The sequence below is a fragment of the Ochotona princeps genome, chromosome 27 (assembly GCF_030435755.1).
Source record: "Ochotona princeps isolate mOchPri1 chromosome 27, mOchPri1.hap1, whole genome shotgun sequence".
Taxonomy (NCBI): domain Eukaryota; kingdom Metazoa; phylum Chordata; class Mammalia; order Lagomorpha; family Ochotonidae; genus Ochotona; species Ochotona princeps.
In genome coordinates this window covers 19,472,875-19,491,171 of record NC_080858.1, presented here as the reverse complement: position 1 = coordinate 19,491,171, position 18,297 = coordinate 19,472,875, and the positions used below count along the sequence as shown (strand labels likewise).

The 18,297-nt window shown below is 54.0% G+C and overlaps 1 protein-coding gene across 1 annotated transcript; it reads right to left on the bottom strand.

The window, feature by feature from the left end:
- Nucleotides 1-6,614: 6,614 nt before the first annotated feature.
- FKBP4 (FKBP prolyl isomerase 4) lies at nt 6,615-14,523 on the bottom strand. Its single transcript, XM_004596336.3, has 10 exons — nt 14,264-14,523; nt 12,349-12,493; nt 11,875-12,017; nt 11,141-11,261; nt 10,717-10,873; nt 9,579-9,669; nt 9,416-9,499; nt 9,056-9,241; nt 8,366-8,605; nt 6,615-7,405 (listed from the first exon to the last, which is right to left on the bottom strand). Exons 1-10 carry the CDS (start codon nt 14,366-14,368, stop codon nt 7,307-7,309), a joined length of 1,371 nt encoding a protein of 456 aa, XP_004596393.1. The 5' UTR covers nt 14,369-14,523; the 3' UTR covers nt 6,615-7,306.
- Nucleotides 14,524-18,297: the final 3,774 nt, after the last annotated feature.

Below are 18,297 nucleotides of genomic sequence, written 5' to 3'. Positions count from 1 at the left end.
TGGGTCACACAGGCTGTGCTGTGGTTGCAGTACATACTCTCATGGATGGTGGTGTTGCCTGCCTCCTCGCCTGTGGTTCACCACATCTCTGTTCTGTCTCCCGGCTAAAACCATAAGCTTTATATTTCATTTGAATAGGGTGGAGGAACAAAAGCCAATTTTTAAATATTTAGCTTTGGGTAGCCTAGTTGCTAAAGTCCTCACCTTGCACTCCTGGATCCCATATGGGCACTGGTTCTAATCCCGGCTGCTCCACTTCCCATCTAGATCCCTGTTTGTTGCCTGGGAAAGCAATCGAGAATGGCCCCAAGCCTTGGGACCTTCTACCCGTGTGGGAGACCAGGAAGAAACTCTGGCTCCTGATCAGCTCAGTTCTGGCCGTTGCAGCCACTTAGGGAGTGGATCAGCGGATGGAAGTTCTTCATCTCTCTCTCTCCGACTTTCCAATAAAAATAAATAAATCTCTAAAAAATAATCCCAGAACATACATACCTGTTTTTGTGTGTGATGCACTCTGACAGTGGAATAAGAAAATGAAGATCCTAATGTTTATGTCTTAGGGGTAGGAAATAAGGTACAGTATGACAGCCCTGGCTTCTAGCCCAAAGACACACATGAGAGAACCAGGTCCAGGAGTAGATTCTGGAGGGGATATGAGGACGCAACCCTGTGGTTCTGGTTAGCTCGAGTTGGGGTGGTGATGGGCTGAGCTAGGTGTGACCATGGAACCTGCCATCACTCATGGGCATAGGGACCAAGAATAGTCTGGGAAGATCCAGGCTGCAGCACCGGCATGTGCATCCTAAAACAGGGTGTGTGGTGGGCTGGGCTATAACATTTACCAGCTCATAAAAGACCAAGATGGAGGGGCAGGATATGCCAGGCAAGAGCCTAACACCCGCTGGCATGCATGAGGTCTGGGAGTGGGTCAAGTGGGGTAACTTGGGGAACTCCCCTAGTGAGTTCCCTCTAGTGAGCACATGGTCTAGGTCTGGGGGTCAGATAAGTTGGACAAGGTAGCTCTAGCTGTTGGCTAATGTGTGGGTTGGTTTTGAAAGGGGGACCAGTTGGGGCTGAGCAAACCTTAGCTTACTGGCAAGAGCAGAAACTAGGCTGAGGTGCAGGTCATTCCAGGCTAGGCTGTCACAGCTACCGGTTTTCTTGAGCCAGGGATGGTAGCAGACTGAGCAGGGCCAGGGTCTAGCACCTGCCAGCAAGAGTTGGAACTGTGGGCAGGCTGGGTCAGGCCAGGCTACAGCATCGAAAGGCAAAGGCCATGACAGCTGAGGGACTATGCCAAGAAGGGCCAGAGCAACCACTAGCAAGTGCAAGATCTGTGGCTGGGAACAGGCCTGGTTGGGGAGCTAAGAGGATGACCTGGCTGGGTTATGGTTCCCACTGGTCAACTTGGCGGCCAGAGTGGGGGATGCGTTCTGGTCTGGATATGGCTGAAGTGTCCCTTGGCTCAAGTATTGACTGGGTCTGTGGTGTTCCAGACTGGGCTAGACTCTAGCACCCACTGGTGCTTGTAAGAACTACGGTAGGTGTAGGACAGGCTAGGCTAGGTCTTTGCTTCTGCTGAGCCATGTGTGAGCTGTGTCTGGGTGTGGACCAGGCTTGGCTCGGCTGAAACACCCAACAATAAAATTGGAATGGGGGCCCAGATCAATAGTGTAGCTGCTAAGGTCCCAGCCTTGAATGCGCCGTATAGGCGCTGGTTCTAATCCTGGCCAGCCCCATTTCCCATCTAGCTCCCTGCTTGTGGCCTGGGAAAGCAGTTGAGGATGGCCCAGAGACCCAGAAGCTCCTGGCTGCTGACTTCAGATTGGCTCAGCCCCAGCTGTTGCAGTCGCTTAGGGAGTGAATCATCAGATGGAAGATCTTCCTCTCTGTCTCTCCTACTCTCTGTATATCTGTCTTTCCAATAAAAATAAATAAATCTTAAAAAAAAAAAAAGCTGGAATGGGTTGAAGGCCAGTCAGGAAAGGCCACTCTTCCTGCTAGGATAGGAGGTGAACTAAGTAGGGCTGGCCCATGGACCCACCAATGGGTGTGAGATCTCGCATTGAGAGAGGTTCTGATGGAGAAGCTTGGGCAACTCCTCTGTCAGGACAGTCCCTGCAGGTGAGTGCAAGATCCCAGACCAGGCCAGGAAATGGTACTCACTGGCAAACATTTGGTACACGTTGGAGGCAGACAAAGCTGAACCAGTTCACATCACCTGCTGGTGAATCTATGTACCAGAATGGAACGTGGGTCTGGCCAGGTTTAGTCACAACACATGCCAGTTCACATAAGAGCCAAGACTGGGGGCTGGCTGGGCTGGGCTAGGCTGTAACCCCCACCAGCGTGAGCTGGAATTGGGGGTGGGCCAGGCCCTGCCAGGGTGCAGCACCCATTGGCAAATACTGAGGTTAGGTGGGCCATGCCAGACCTGGCCACAGCACCCAACCAGCACACGTGGGACCTAGAGTGGAAGCAGGCGAACCCGGTAGGGGGGCTTCGTGGGGCTCCCCTGCTGAACCACCACTCCCACTGGAGAGCGTGAGTTGGGATGAGGGCAGACCAGACCAGGCAGGGCTACAACACCTGTTGGCCTCATGTGAGCTGGATCAGGTAAAAAAACCAGGCTGGGTTGACTGTTCCTACTGGTGCTTGCATAATAAGTGGGTGTGGATTGGTTGGGCTTTGCCGCAGCATCAGCTGGCAGATGCTGGCACTGGGGATTACTTCTGTCAAATTAATCTGCAGAACCACCTGCAGAGTGCAGGATCTTGGAGCGGGAGTGGCCTAGTAGGGAAACAATGGGCAGTTCCCTCTTGGGTTGCCATTCTCACTGGTAAGCACGAGAACCAGGACTCGAACAGTAATGGCTAGATGAAGAGTAGCACCAGCCGGCACATATGTGGGCTGGATAGTGGGGTTGGTTGGACTGAACTAAGCTTGAATGCCCATTGACATGTATGAATGGGATGTGTGACAAACTGGATCAGCCAGCATAGGAACCATTGCAGGGGGTGGGACTAGTAGGGGTAATTTTGGGTTGCTCCAACTAGGCGGTAGCTCCCACTGGTTTGCGTGAGGGCCGAGTGTGGTGGGCAGGATCAGGCAGGGCCCTAACACTCATTGGTTTGCGTAGAACATAGGGCTGGAGGCAGAACTGACCCAGCAATTCCAACTACCAGCGTACGCATAAACTGATTTGGGTGACAGACTGTGCTGGACCCTGTATTGGTAAGCACACACAAGCATCAGGTTTAGGATAACCTCAGATGAAGTTTCTTTGGGGATCCCCCCAGCTGAATTGACTCAGAACCCCATCCATGAAGAGAATTGCAGGTTCCATGGTCTGACCGTAGAGTGCATGTGTCAGAGCTGAGCCTCCTCAGTGGCTCAGATGGAGCAGTGGACAGCATATCCAGGTGCACATGGAGGATATGGTAGTACATTGGAGCCTGCAGAGAACACTGGTACCATGACAGAGGACAGAACAAATTGATCAACTACCCCAGCCATGTGTTGGCAGTAAATATCTGGGCAAACAGAGACTCTAGGGGTGGACTGTGTCAGCCAGTGAATTCTGGAGCAATTTTGTTGTGCCTGGAGTGGCAAGATTGGCAGTAATTCAGAACTATTGAACTATCCAAAACATCTTGAGCAGAACCCTCAGAGCATGCCCCATACCGGGGACCCCCGGGTACTGTAGGGTGGCTGTCCTCCATCCCAGGGTGCAGAGGCGTTTAGGAAGCTAAATGTAGCTGGCTTCTCTCCTTTTGTTTGCCCTCCCCACTGAATCAGGAAGGAAAATAAGAATGGTGATCTCACCCACCTTTCTGTACCTCTTGGCCCTTATCACCCTAATCAACTATCATCAAAAAATATAATAATTTATTTATTTGAAAGAGTGATAGACACAGGGATCTCCCATCCACATGGCCACTGGGTCAGGGTCAGGCCAGGATCCCAGAATTCAGCATCTCAGTTTCTTATGTCTATTCAGCACTTTGGCCATTATTTGCTCCATTCCCAGGTGCATCAGCAGAAAGCTGGAACAGAAGAGGACCTTGCATTTAAACCAGCACTCAAATATGAAAAGCTAGAGAGAATTGAGACTGCTCTTCCATCTGCTGGTTCGGTTCTCAAACACCTTAACAGCCAGTGCTGGGCCAGGCTGAAACCAGGAGCTTAGAACCAAGGGTGTGGGCGGCAGGAAGCCAGGAGTCAGAACCTTCTTCCAGGTCTCCCACACGGGTGCAGGGTCCCAAGGCTTTGAGCCATCCTCGACTGCTTTCCCAGGCCACAAGCAAGGAGCTGGATAGGAAGTGGGGCTGCCAGGATTAGAACCAGTGCCCATATGGGACCCTGGTGCATTTAAGGCAAGGACTTCAGCTGCTAGGCCATAGCACCCAGCCCTAAATTTAACCTAAGAAACAGATATTAAAAAAAATTATAAAGTTCTGGGCCTGTTCGGCTGGTTCAGTGGCTTAGTTTACAAGCTCTGGGATCCCAAATGGTTTGTGTCCTGGCTGCTCCACTTCCCATCCAGCTCCCTGTTTGTGGCCTTAGAAAGCAGTTGATGGCCCAATGCCTTGGGACCCTGCACCCATGTGGGAGACCTGGAAGAAGCACCTGGCTTCAGATGGTCTCGGCTCTGGCCATTGTGGACATTTAGGGAGTATACCAGTGGTGGAAGATCTTTCTCTTTCTTAGTAAATCCATCTTTCCAACACAACATTTAAAAAACATACTATTTTTGAGAGGTAGAGCTGGTTTCCACCAGCTGTTTCACTTGTCCAGTGTCCATGACCAGGAGCTGGGAACTCTGCAAATTCCAACATCCCCCGCTGCCCTTCAGGGTGCACAATAGCAAAAGCCGGAGTGCTGTTGGTCAAGGGCTCACCCCTCAAGACACTGTGTTTTAGTGGTCCTAAATGTCTGACTCTTCTCCAGTTGAAGTGGGACACAGCTCACCTGCAGCTTTAATCTCAGGGAGGTGTAGCTGGTATCAAGTGAAAGGTGCTTTGAAATTGCACAGGCAGCCAGGATCAGGCTTTGCAATGTGGTCTTGTGATCTTCAGCCAAAAATGGCAGCGAAGCAGCAGCAGGGACAAGATTTAGGTGCAAGGTGGGCCAGAGCTACAGTCATGTTGGCATGGGGGTGGTGCCAAGATGGACAATAGGGGTATTTTGGACAAAACCTGCACGAACCTGATAGTTACAACAGCCTGAGGACAAGATAATCCCTATTCTAATTCTCCCAGATAACCCACTTGCAAGTCTGTCCTAACAGCTAACATCACTCAATGTCACTAGTTTTGCTTCATCAGGCAGTCTCAGACAGTGCTCCTGAGGTAGGTGCAAATGCCTGGGAAATGAACTTGAACACTGACCCACTAAAGGGTTAGAATATGTGGTGGGGTTATTTTTAGCTTTAACCACAGTGAGCCGTTTCCACAAAACATCCTCACAAGACAGTTTTGTTACATAATTCCCCTTATGTTTTAAGGTTTTGAAGTTCGGGGAAACTTACTGAAGTACGTAGATCCTGAAGGGGAATTCAAGACATACACAACTGCCTGAACCTCATAGCAGAGTGGATTCATTTGAAGACCTCATGTTCCAGGAAGTCTTAATTTCCACTTAAGGTAGCCTAACTTTTATTCGAAGGGCAGACAGGCAGGCAGATCTTCCTGCTGATTCACTCTCTAAAAGCTTGTTCTGGTTCTCCTGTGTGGGTGCAGGGCCCAAGGGTTTGAGGCATTTTTAGTGGCCACAACAACCGAAAAGGGAAAGGAACGTCCAGCGTCCCTATGGGATTTTGGTCACTCAACCTGGATTCTTTACATGATTAGCACATACCTAAACCATCATTCAGTACCTCCTGGGGTATACAGTGACAAAGCTGGACTTAGAACACAGACCTGAATTCAGGTGCTGCAACATGGGACTGTGGGCATCCTAACTGGTCTTAACTATGGTGCCAAATGCCTCCATTAAGTCTAATTTCAGAATATAAAAAGGACTCCAATCAAGTAAGAGAGTAAGTGGTCCCAACGAGGTTCTTGAATGCCCAGTGAGAGTCCAGAGACCGACTTCACAAACTAAGCCTCCACAATGTAAGTGTGGAGCAGTTCTTAGGCATATGGGTGGACAGATTACCCTACCAGTTTGTAGCAAGACTGGACAGCTCACACAGGCTAGATCAGGCCTCAACCACAGGTGCTTGCCTGTGACCAAAATCACTTGTGATTTGTGGCCCTGGGCTTCTCCCAGGTGCCACAGCAAGTTGCGGCAGTCAAGGGTCCAAGTACCACAAGAAAGGAACACTGTTGCTCCTGGACCAGGTAGGCAAAACACATGTCTGGGTTCAAACTCCAGGCTCCCATGTTTTCAGGCATTTATCCGTTTTTTCTTTGTCTGCCCACCTGGCCTGAGTGTGGGGAAGGAACAGAGAGGTTGCAGTAGTCCTGGTGGTAGCCTGTGCAGTGCACCCGAGGTCCCATGCAGGGGGTGGCTGCACTGGGGACTGGGTGGGCGGCTCCATTTTGTCCCTCCTTACATTGCACCCACCCCACGAACCCTCCAGGGCGGAACAGAAGGGGCTGCCTGACACCCAGGTTTCATTGTTTCCACTTTATTGCTCAAGCATGGAACTTGAGGCGGGCCTGGACCTTCAGCAACGTGCAGAGAAGAGGCTGAGGGGATGGGAGTGGAGGTACAACGAGGGTGAGAAGGGAAACTGATGGAAGGCAAACACCAGAACAGGGGATGGGGCTGATCATGACGCCAGAAGACACTGTCTGCCACAGCCACATAGCCTGGGGTGAGGCAGGACAGCGAAGTGATGAGCACAGCAATGGTTTTCCCCACGCCCCAGCACCCACATGGAGGACACAGTTTGGAAAGGGACTGGGAGGGGGCAGGCTAAGGAAAATGGCTGCCCAGGAGTCAATCTCCCTCTCCACCCTGCTTTCACATCAGAAAGCATCCGTGCCATCCCTACCACTTGCCCCTTCCACCGTTCGCACCAGACCTAACAGAGGGCACCAAAGCGATGAACATTCAGCTGAGCGGTGTGTGGGTGGACACACGTTCACGGGACGGGGGAAGGGAAGCTGTGACAATACCAGCCCTCCCCTCAATGCCCCCAGCCTACTCTCTTCTCCCTTCCCCCCAAAGCCATCATCCAACCAGATACAAAAATAAAGGTTTAAATCACTCAAAATTCTTCAATTTTTACAAAACTAACAGGGTGGAGCAGGGGAGGGGAGCAGAGGCGGGCAGTCGCAGGGCAAGGGCGGGAGGGCTATGCTTCTGCCTCCACCTGGGACTGGCTCCTGGCCATGCTGTTCTGTCCATCCTTCATCTCCGCGTCCGAGTGGTCACCAGCTGCTACTTCCTTTGCCTGTGGGGAGGGAGGGGAAGAGGCTGAGTTCCCGAGTAAGCCCTGGAAGCCTGTCCGCGGATGGATTACATGTTTACAAGGTCACTCGTTGCAGCAGTTTGGAGCATTCTGCACGCGAGCCACGGCTGCGTGTGATTGTAAGTCAAACTGATGCAGTCTAAAGGCAAAACACACATTGGATTTTGAAGACTTACTGTGAAAAACCAACATGTAAAACAAGACAAAACAAACACAAAAAAACTACATGTAACACTTTAGGGACCTTAAGTCACCAAAATATTTAAAAATTAACTCCACCTGCTTATTTTTACCTTTATAAACACGGCTGTTACCATTCTTTAAAATTACATACTGTCTTTTCAGTTTGTGTAGCTTTTTAACACTGAAAGATGAACAGGAGCCTAGTTAAATACTGTGTACTACATTCATGTGACGCAGAAAGGATGTGAGGATCTTTAAATGCTGATATGAAATCAGCTTCTGGCTACTGTTCTGTACACAACAGCGAGTATGGGAACTGAACAGGTGGAAACTGCTGCTGCTGGGAGGGGAAGGAAGCGACGTACGTGCATGTATACGTTTGCATGAGGGTCTTCAAGAATCAACTGCTTCTGGTATAAAGGCAGACTTTTCTTCATCCTTTGATGCAGTTTAACTGTGTCCATGTAGTTTTTCTCACACAGCATTTGGCTCCTTTCAAAGGCTCCAGGCACAGAACAGAATGCACACCAAGCATGTGCAGAACAACTAACTCTGGCCCTCTGGGGGCTTGGGAGTGGGCGCCCTGTGCTGACAGCTGAGGACCCTGGCTCCTGCAGCAAGGGCATGCCCAAGGGAGCAGACTGGCCTCCCTGCCTGTGGCAGAGGGTAGGTTTTATGCAGACAACCAGAGCGTAGGTGCCTACCCCGCTGGGTTGAGCAGCAGATGGCAACTGCCCTTCTCCACCCATCAGTCCTCACCTTGCTCTCCTCCTCCGCCAGCCTCTCAAACATGTTGGCATAGAGCTTCTTCTCCCGGGCGAGCTGCTTGCGGATCCGCTGCTGGCACACTGCCAGCTGGGCTTTGGCAGCTCTGTTGCTGGGGTAGAGCTGCAGGACCTTCTGGAAGTCAGCCCGTGCCAGGTCAAAGTCATTCACAGCCAGGTGGGCCTCTCCCCGACGGAAGAGTCCCTTCTCATTGTTGCTATCCATTTCCAGGGCCTAAGGATACAGGGAGCAAGCAGCACAGTGAGTGGGCAGGCCCTGCAGCTCAGGTGGCCAAGGCTGGCTTTGGACCCCTCAGCAGGGTGAAGACAAACAAAAATGGCTGACTCCTCCCCAACAAAGAGCAAGGTGTGTGCTTGGGTGCCAGGTGTTGAACAGACCAAGGTCCTTGAGCTGTTTGAGAGGCAGAGAAGACAGCTGGCGTTTGGCTGGAAGGGGAGAAGGGCTGCCATTTCTCTCTTCCTTAGGACTGTGCCAATGGGTAAGAAGCTGGCAGCCAGGCTGGGGAGCACGCAAAGTTTTTTCCCCTGTGCTTCTGCCTCCTTGCACCCTGACACCAAGGTGCTGGCCACTCATAGGGACCCACCCCTCCATTCCTGCCTGCCAGCTGGCTTCCTCAGCCCCAGCTATGCATGTCTCACTGCTGCGCCCTCCATGGGGCCTCACCTTGTTGCAGTTTTCAATGGCTGCCGGGAAGGCCTGCAGCTTCAGATGACACATGGCCAGGTTGAGGTGGGAGGCCAGGCGCAGGGCCTGTGCCTTCTGCACCTCCTCACTGGAGAAACTTGACTCGTACTCCAGCCAGGACACAATCTTCTTGTACTGCAGCAAGGCTTGCTTGTACTTGCCTTCCTGGAATGGGAGGGCAGGCTCAGTGTCGGCCACCTACCACAACTTGTAGGCGGTGGTGACTATCGCCTCCACACAGTCCATGAGACTGACGGGCTTAGAACCATTTGGGGCCCAGGGCGGGCAGGCAGGCTGCCTGGGGCGTGCTTGGGAGCATGACCATGACTGCTGGCTCACCTTGAAGTACACGGTGCCCCGCTCTTTCACAATGGCACTCTGCTCCAGTTTCTCCTCGGAGTTCATCTCCCATGACTCCTTGGCCTGTCGCGACCCAGGGAGAGACAGGTGTCAGCCCCCCGCTAGCCAGCCTGCGCGGCGAGGGAAGACACTGTGCACTCACCTTCTCAAAACTCTTCAGGTGTAACTCATACTTCAGCTCGGCACCTGGGGGAATCTGGAACTTTTCCTTTCCCTCATCGCCAAAACCATAACTGCGGGGTTAAAAGGATGTGGGGGTCATCTTGGCTGAGCCCACCTCCTCCTCTTCTTCTCAACCACCCCTCCGCTCCATGCCATAAGACTTCACTCAAAAGCTTCCTGTCTGGCACTCTCCCCTGCCCTTGCCACATAATTAGATGGTCCCTTAGCACCTTTTCTGTCTTTTTTAATAACTCATAAGCACACAGTGATATGACTGCTAATTTAAATGGTCCTTTGGCAAACAGTGAGTCAACACAGGGTGAGAACAATGTTCTATTAGTCTTCAAAACTCCAGATTTTCAGCAGCATGCCTGGCATCTTGCAGGTACATCTCAATGATGAATGACTGATTAAATGGGAGATTAAAATCTTTACGTTGAGGGCCTGGCACAGTATCCTAGTGGCTAAAGTCCTTGCCTTGCATGCGCTGCGACCCCATGGGGCGCCAGTTCATATCTCAGCTGATCCACTTCCCATCCAGCTCCCTGCTTGTGGCCTGGGAAAGCAGTCAAGGACAGCCCAAAGCCTTGGGACCCTGCACCTGCACGGGAGACCCAGAAGAAGCTACTGGCTTTGGATCAGCTCAGTTCTGGCCATTGTGGCCACTCGCAGACGGAAGATCTTTCACCATCTCCTCCTATCTGCCTTTCCAATAAAAATAAATCTTAACACTGACAGCACGATGATGTAGATTAAGCCTCCACCTGCGGTGCTGGCATCCCATATGTACACCAGTTACGTCCCAGCTGCTCCACCTCCGATCTAGCTCCCTGCTAAAGCACCTGGCAAAGCAGTGGCCCAAAGCCTTGGGACCCTGCACCCATGGGAGACCAGGAAGAGGCTCCTGCCTCCTGGCTTTGGATTGGCTCAGCTCCGGGTGATCTGTCTCTGTATATCTACCTTTCAAATAAAAATAAGTGAATCTTTCAAAGGGGTCACCACGGTACATGTGTGGTGTGCTGCAGCCACGCCCAGGGTGTGAAGGGGAAAGGACAGGGGCCAGCTTGGAGCCTCAGGGCGGACGTCAAGGTCTCTGCCCTGGCGCAGCACAGGCTCACCTGGGCTTGAGGTACAGGATGGCCTGTTCTCCCTTCTCCATGCGCTGAATGGCCTTCTCTATCCCACAGGGCAGATCCAGGCTGTCGCCCTCCCCGACCTCAAAGCGCAGCTCCCGCTGGTCAAAGAGCCGGTCCTTGTAGTAGCCTTCCAGTGCAACTGGTGTGCAAAAGGCCAAGTGTGAGAGGCAGGGGACCACCAGGAGAAAGGATGCTCCAGCCTCCCTGTGCCACGTCATCATTTCTTGCCCCCAAGATGCCCATGTTGTCTTCCCAGAGCTGAAGGGTATTAAGGGTGTTTGGGCCAGATCCCCATTTCATGAGCAAGAAAACGGGCTCAGAGAAGGGAATGTGATTTAGCCAAGACCACCCTGGAACCCAAGCATCTGAGTGGACCAAACTCCAGGTCCCAGCTGTATGTACTCACCCTCCACGATTGCGCCGTCGTTGGGCCTCGCATAGCCTTCCCCCCGAGTCCGTATTCTGCGGATGATCCCACCATCCTCTTCATCGGTCAGGTCCTCGCCCTTGAACTCGAACAACTCCACCTGTGGGGTGAGACGCAGAATGACACAACTCCTTCGCCCATGACGTCAGTGAACGCGTTGTGGCCTCAGCAGAGGAGTCTCCAGAGACCATCTGGCAGATTCCAGCCAGTTCAGGAGAGCCAAGAGTTTTGCTTTAGTCTGCAAGGGTGCGTTTCTGACCCCACTTTCCTTCGGGGTGGGAGCGGGGAGCTCAATTGGGAACGGAGGGCTTTAGACAGGAGCCTGCATCTTCCAGTATCTTCTGGGCACTGTCTAAGCGTCTACTACTGGGCTCGACAGTTAGAGTGAAGCCTCAGCCATGCCCACTCCAACCCACAGAGCAGCAAGCCTCTGCTGCCTGTGCTGAGTCTGGCAGCTGTCGACTTCCTGACCCTCCAACTGCTTCAGACAAACGACGCGCATCTCCTGCCAGGGCTGCCTCGTCCTACCTGGAGCCTCCATTAACTAGCCAGGTCGGCTGCAGCAAAGCCAGCTGCCCTTCCCGCTTCTCCTAAGGCCAGGCCCTCAGCCTTGGCTACATTGTCTCCAAGAGGCAGGAAGGGCTGGAGAGCAGCCAGCCACTGGGCTGAGATAAGGCTTGGCTGGGTGCCCAGGGCTCTGGCTGGACACTCACCTCAAACACCAGTGTGGCGTTGGGGGGGATCTTCGGAGGGCTGCCTGCCGAACCGTAGGCATATTCGGGTTTGCAGGTGATACGGCACAATTCGCCCACCTTCATGGTTGCCACGGCGACATCCCAAGCCTTGATGACCTCCCCTGTAGGCACAACAGGCAGACAGGATCCTCTTAGCAAGTCTCAGGGCTCACCCTCATCCTGGGGAGGCGGGGGGAAGAGTAACCGGGAGCTGAGAAACCTGGCTGCATGAAGTGCTACTGGGTCTCAGAACTCTAACCTACACCCAACCTTGGACAAAGAAGGCCAAGAGCAGGACTGTCCAGCCCTGGAGAGGGAGTCAGGGTGAGGAAAGGCACGAGCCAGCGGTCAGACCAGCAGCACTCCTGAGCTGGGCTCTGGAAACCCGCTCTGCCCTCCAGCCGGCTACTGATTGCATTGCGACCTTCCTGCCAGCCCACTCCCTGCGCCTACCTTTTCCCAGGTCAAAGGAGAATTTGTCCTTGCGGTCCAGACTGGAGTCAAACTTTGTGCCATCTAACAGCCAGCCGGTGTAGTGGACAAACACTCGGTCCCCAATCATGGGGGTCTCTTTGCCTGTGCCCTCTCTCTTGATGACCTGGAAAGATGGGAACACACACTGAGCAGCCGGATGGGGCAAGAAACTGCACACCACAGCAGGGAACCTAAAGGGTTGGAGGACCTGGACACTAGCAGCTTGGCTGGCTGTCCGCTAACCTTCCCCAGCCTCCTACAGGTGCAAGAAGACTGAGCCTGGTGAAGCGGAGACAAGAACTGCGCTCCAGTGTTGACTGATGCTGGAAACTCCCTATCTCTCAAGATCACACGGGGAAGGGTTGGATAGAACATTATCGTTACCGGCAGCCAAAGGGGGAAGTGTCCTTGCTGCACTTCCTCATTCCTCCTAAACGCCGGTGGTGGTCAGCGGGATGAGGATCAGTACGCAAAATAGGACGTTTCCAAACGGGGACAGACCAGGTGGCAAGTGAGCCAGTGAGCCTGCACATCCGCCATAAGGCCGTTCAACTTTCCACTTGGGCCCGAGTATTCAAGACTGGGAGCTAACAAAGTCCCCCTTTGGGGTAGGAAATTTCCCAGGCGCACAAACTTCCAACCCAGGCCACCTGGTAAGGTGTGTGGGTCCCTCTGAGGGGAAGCGTCCACGAGATGGGACAGGGACGGTGAGGAGCAAAAGAAGATAAAGCCAGGCAGGGGTGGAAGTTGTTAGAGGAATGACCCTTCCAGGAGTTAACAACCTTGTGGAAAACAGCAGGGAGCTACACTAAGTCGGCAAAGCCACATGGCCACGTGGGAGCAGCTGGAGCAGAGGCTCGAGGTCGCTGCCACGTGGGAAAACGCCAGGGGGCCTGTGCGCACCACGCGGACGCTCCCTGAGGCCCCTGGCTTTGCACATGTCGGCCCCATGGTGGCCGGGCTTGAGCAGTGGGGCAGCCAGGATGGCAGACGCGGCACAGATGGGGGACCGTGCATGAAACACGCACGACTTGGGAGGTTACCACCCTTGGTTTTTCTACAGCACGGGACTAGCCTCAACTACAGCCTGGCCAGCCCCAGTTCAAAGGTACCTCTTCCGCCCGCCCTCAAGGCGAAAAAGCAAAGACCCTCCGCCCCACCTCCCCGCCTCGGCCGCCTTCACACTCCAAAAAGCCCCAACTCGAAAAGGCGCCGGGGGCGAGGGTGAGCGGAACTACAGGTCCCGGCAGGCACCGCTCCCGGTCCTCCCCGGGCCGAGGGAGGGGGCACGGCAGGGCTGAGCAGGTGACCCAGGCGGGCGCCAGCGTTTGGAACCTGGGACGCGGAGCGAGCGTGGGGGGCGCCGAGCGCAACGGGTCGCACAAAGGGCTCCGAGCCAGGAGACGACTCCGGGAGCCGCTTCGCAACCCTAGCCACCGCTAGGGCGGACGGGCTCCCCGCACCATCACCGCCCGGGCGGGTCCAAAGACTTTTTCAGTTCCATTGGGCAGCTCCGGCCGGGTCGCGAGGTTCCGGAGCAGGTGAGCCAGGGGGCGGCGCGGGGTAAGGCGCGGGTCGCGGGTCCCGGGCACCCCGCCCCTCTCCACCGCCCCTTGCACGCCGGAGTTGGCGCCGCAGCCTCGGCCCCTGCCCGGTCCGGGCACGGGAGGCTAGAGTCCGTGCTCGGACCCCGTTTCTCCCGTTTCCCGGGGCGGGGGACACCTAGGCGCCAGCAGACGCCAAAACCCGCGCACTCGTATCTTCCCCCTTCTGGCGCCCCGTGTGGCCCGCCACTATCACCCCCCCCAAACAACGCCGCCCAGCCCCGAGAGGGCGACGCGACGGCCGCGGGCTCCGGGAGCCGGCCGCCCGTTCCCGCCGCAGCCCTCCTCACCTTCAGCACGCCTTCGTCCTGCTTGGGGCTGATGTCCACGCCCTCGAGGGGCAGCGGCGCAGACTGCGCCCCGCTCTCGGTCGCCTTCATCTCCTCGGCGGTCATGGCCGCTCGGCGCCCGCTGAGTCGGCGGACTGGGCGAAGCGCGAGCCAAACCCTCTGGAACGCCGGGCCGGAGTGTGGGGAGTGCGGGGCGTGCGGGCTGTCCGCAGCTCGCGCTCTCTGCAGCCGGCGCGCTCGGAGCCCGCGGCGGAGGCGGACGGCGGCGGGGGGCGCGATTGGTCCCACCCCGGCGCGAGGGAGGGGCTGGGAGGAGCTGGCGCGCGAGCGAGAGACGGAGGGGGGCGGGGGCGGAGAACTTTCTAGAGTCGGCGGCGGCGGCCGAGCCGGTTCTGGCTGTTAGTGCTTAGGGGCGCTTGGACGGGTACGTTTTCCGGGTCGTCCCTCGCGCTACCCGGCTGCCCCTCCTGGGGTCCCGGGACTCTTGGGGACCACTCCCCCAGTGCTCTCTCGGGTTCCTCCTGTTTCCCTTCCCCCATTCTCCCCCCCCCCCGCACTGGCTTCCAGATCCTCCCAGATCTTTCTCGATCCCTCACCCTCCCCGCCCCCGCCACCCCCTTCAGCGCCTGGCGCGCCGGCCGTCCCACACGGCCCCGCGCCCCGCCTCTCGGCGAGGGGCCGGGGTCTCCGCGGACCGGGAGCACCGTGGGCAGGGCGGCACGGGGTGCGGGACCCAGGCCGGCGAGCGCGTGACAGGCGGCTGTCGCCCGTGCGCTTGAGAAGCGGGGCAGCAGCCCTGAGGATGCCCCCGCAGCCGGGCAGCCCAGCCAGGCACCCGCACCCCCCCCAGGTCCCCCTCGTGCTCGAAAACGCGCCGAGCGGTGCTTTGGCTAGAAGGACCTGCTGGGTAAGCGACGGACTTGGAGAGCGGGCAAGCCGTGTAAAGGGACCTTCCTGGCTGATAGTAAAACTGACCTTTTCGGTGAATCCTGAAAGAAATACGTTGGAACAACTCGTTCCATGGTAGTGAAAGCCCGTGAGAAAGAAGTGTTTTCTGCGTTTGATTCATAACCAAGTGTTTATCATTGTGGGTTACGGATGTGCAGCGCGACTTCTCACCTGGTGGTCGGCGCTGAGTGTCCAGTGAGTGCTGTCGAACTGGCTGCAAGCATCTCTCTCATTTTTTTTTTTGCAAGCATTTCTTATTACAATATAATAAGTATCTCCCGCGCTCTCCCGTCCCCTGCCCCGTGTTGTCGCTGTGCCTGTTGTTTTAAGACAAGCTCTTCTGGACAAATTGGCGCAGTTCTTAGAGCTGAAATTTCCATGTCAGAATTTTGACGCTGCCAACATGAACCTCTCTGAGCCAGCTTATCTGGCTTGTCTCCTCGCCTCTGGGCTCACCTTTCGTCCCAAGAAGCCTCCTGGTTTTTAACAGTTGTTGTTTTGCCTGCCTGGGATTACTTCATGTGCTTTAAATATTTAAAAAATAGTAAGAAAGAAAGAAAAGAAATTATAGGTGAGGGTGCTTTAAAAGATTCGGGGAGGGGCAGGTGTTCAGAGCCATTCAGGCGCCTGCATCCGGGATCGGATTGCCTGGGCTCCAGTCCTGGTTTTGCTCCTAATTGTGGTGGCTTCCTGTGGGAGGCGGCAGGTGAAAGCTGTTTGGGCCCGGGCCACCCACGTGGGAGGCCCAGATAGAGTTCCTGGCTCCTGGCTCCTGGCTCCTGGCTCCTGGCTCCTGGCTCCTGGCTCCTGGCTCCTGGCTTTGGTTTGTCAGTAGGCATTTGGAATTAAACCAGCAGATGGAAAAACTCAGTTTCTCTGCCTTTGAAATAAACAAGTGTTTAGTTTAATTGTAAGTGGAATAATGCATGCGTTCATTATTGGTTCAAAAGGAAAAAAAATCCATGCATAGTTTATTTTTCCATGAACTTTTTGAAGGCTTTCTCCTGTGTGATTTTTAAAAATTTTTTCCCCACCGAAATTGATCTTTTTCTTCCATTTTGCACTGACTTCCTGAAGTACTTGCAGTGCTATTTGAATCACTAAGGAGAACGTGAGAGGAGTGTATGCTGTGCACACATGCACCCACACGTATGTTACATAACATGCAGTCCCATGAAATGAAAGACTGTGCTACGTAACCTCATAGTTGAAACATTCCCAATAGAAAACTGTTCTGAAAATGTAATGGACCCCCAAAATTTTGTTTAAAAGCTTCCCACAGAATTTCTTGGTTCCACAATGTCTGTTGGCCGAAACCGCTCACCATACTGAACAAAACAGCTCCCTTCGCCAATGGGTATGGAACCGAGTCACTTGGTTCAAATGCCAAGATCGGGTTTGCCTGGATTCACCTCTCCACTTCTTCATTGTACTCACCAACAGCACCTGTGTCCTTAAGGCTGCAGGAAGGGAGGGCTGGTCTGGTGGTCCTGTGGTCCTTGAGTGTGCCTCCTGCGTGCAGCCTGCTACTGTGTGCTGGAGGGGGAAGTGGAAGGCCCCAAAGACTCCCCACCCCGAGCCCTGAGGAGCCCCCGCCCAGATGAGGCTCAGCTGCACTGATTCGGAGGAGAGTAAATCGCATCTGTCCTTGTCCTTTTAGGTTTCCTAGTGAACTTGACTAATACAGCTCACAGTAGCTCTGTGTGCTGATAGTTTGTAATTGCACTGGGACTGGCAGAGCGCATGGAAGCTGAAGACCTGGTCTCTATTTTTAAGATTTTTAAAAATGTATTTCAAAGAGCGACACAGGAAGGGAGAGAGAGAGAAGCTGCAGAGCTGAGAAATTCAGAAATGATGGTTCCTTCAGTACAATGGCTGGCCGCTGTGGTTCATCGGTGCTAGCATGTTAAAATGTATGAGCTGTAATGGTAATAAAAATTTACGTAAGAGTTCAGTTTTATTCCCGTACCCTAGATTTTCACTCTTAGGTTCATAGTAATCCGCATAAAATAATGTTTATGCCTTCAGCATTTAACCAGGATGTGTGTATTGATTTGAAAGGTAGAGCTACAGAGAGGCTGCAACAGCCACGGCTAGGCGAGGCTAAAATCAGAAGCACAGAACTTGTGGGTCTCCCACGTGGGTGGTGAGCATTAGCCTAAGCTGGATAGGAAGTAGGCCAGCCGTCTGGGAAGCAGGGGTGGTGGAACCGGCGGGACTGACTGTGGCCTAACCCCCAGCCCCAGAGATTAACCCTTGGTGAAGTCTGCAGGTGGCCTGTGGTGGAGAGCACAGTGCTTGGGTTCCTGGGTTTACGTCCTACGGTTTGATTTCCCTCCCGCAGGGAGGGATATCTTTTTACAAAGTTTATTCATTTCTGTGTAATTGAAAGGGCAGGAGAGAGAGATAAGGAAGAAAAAATATCCTCCCTTATTGGAACACTTTCCCTTAGTGCTCCCAAAGGCTAGGGCTGGGCCAGGCTATAGCCAGAGGCACATCCCACGTGGATGGCTGGGACACACTGTAAGCCACCATCTGTCGTCTGGTTTGAAAGGGGGAGGCAGGACTGGGTCCCAGGTGCTCCAAGCAGTGAGCCGTGATGCCTTTTGGTTTTGTTTTTTAATCTTCCAGGTCTTGGTTTGCCCTCGGTTTCTTGGACCCCTTCCTGGGTCACCTGTCTTTGCCACGGGGAGGGAAAGCCCTGTCCTCAGAGGAGCTTGGTCCCACTGATGCACCGTGTCTGCAGGGTGGCACAGTTCTAACGGGCTCACCAAGAGCTCAAATGAACTGCCGAGTGGCTGCAGGGATGGGTAATGACTATGGCTCTGCTTTTTCAACAGGCAGGAAGTAAGTGCTGACATTTTCATTTTGATCCCATTAAATATACATCAAATTAGAGAGATTTTTGCCTTAAAAAAAAAGATTTATTTATTTTGAAAGCATTACAGAGAGAAAGAGTCAGAGCCAGGGTTGAGCCAGGATAAAGCCAGGAAATTTCATCCAGTTCTCCCACATGAGTACAGGACCCGAAACACTTGGGCCAAATTCTGCTGCTTTTTCTAGGCCGTTAGCAGGGAGTTAGGTTG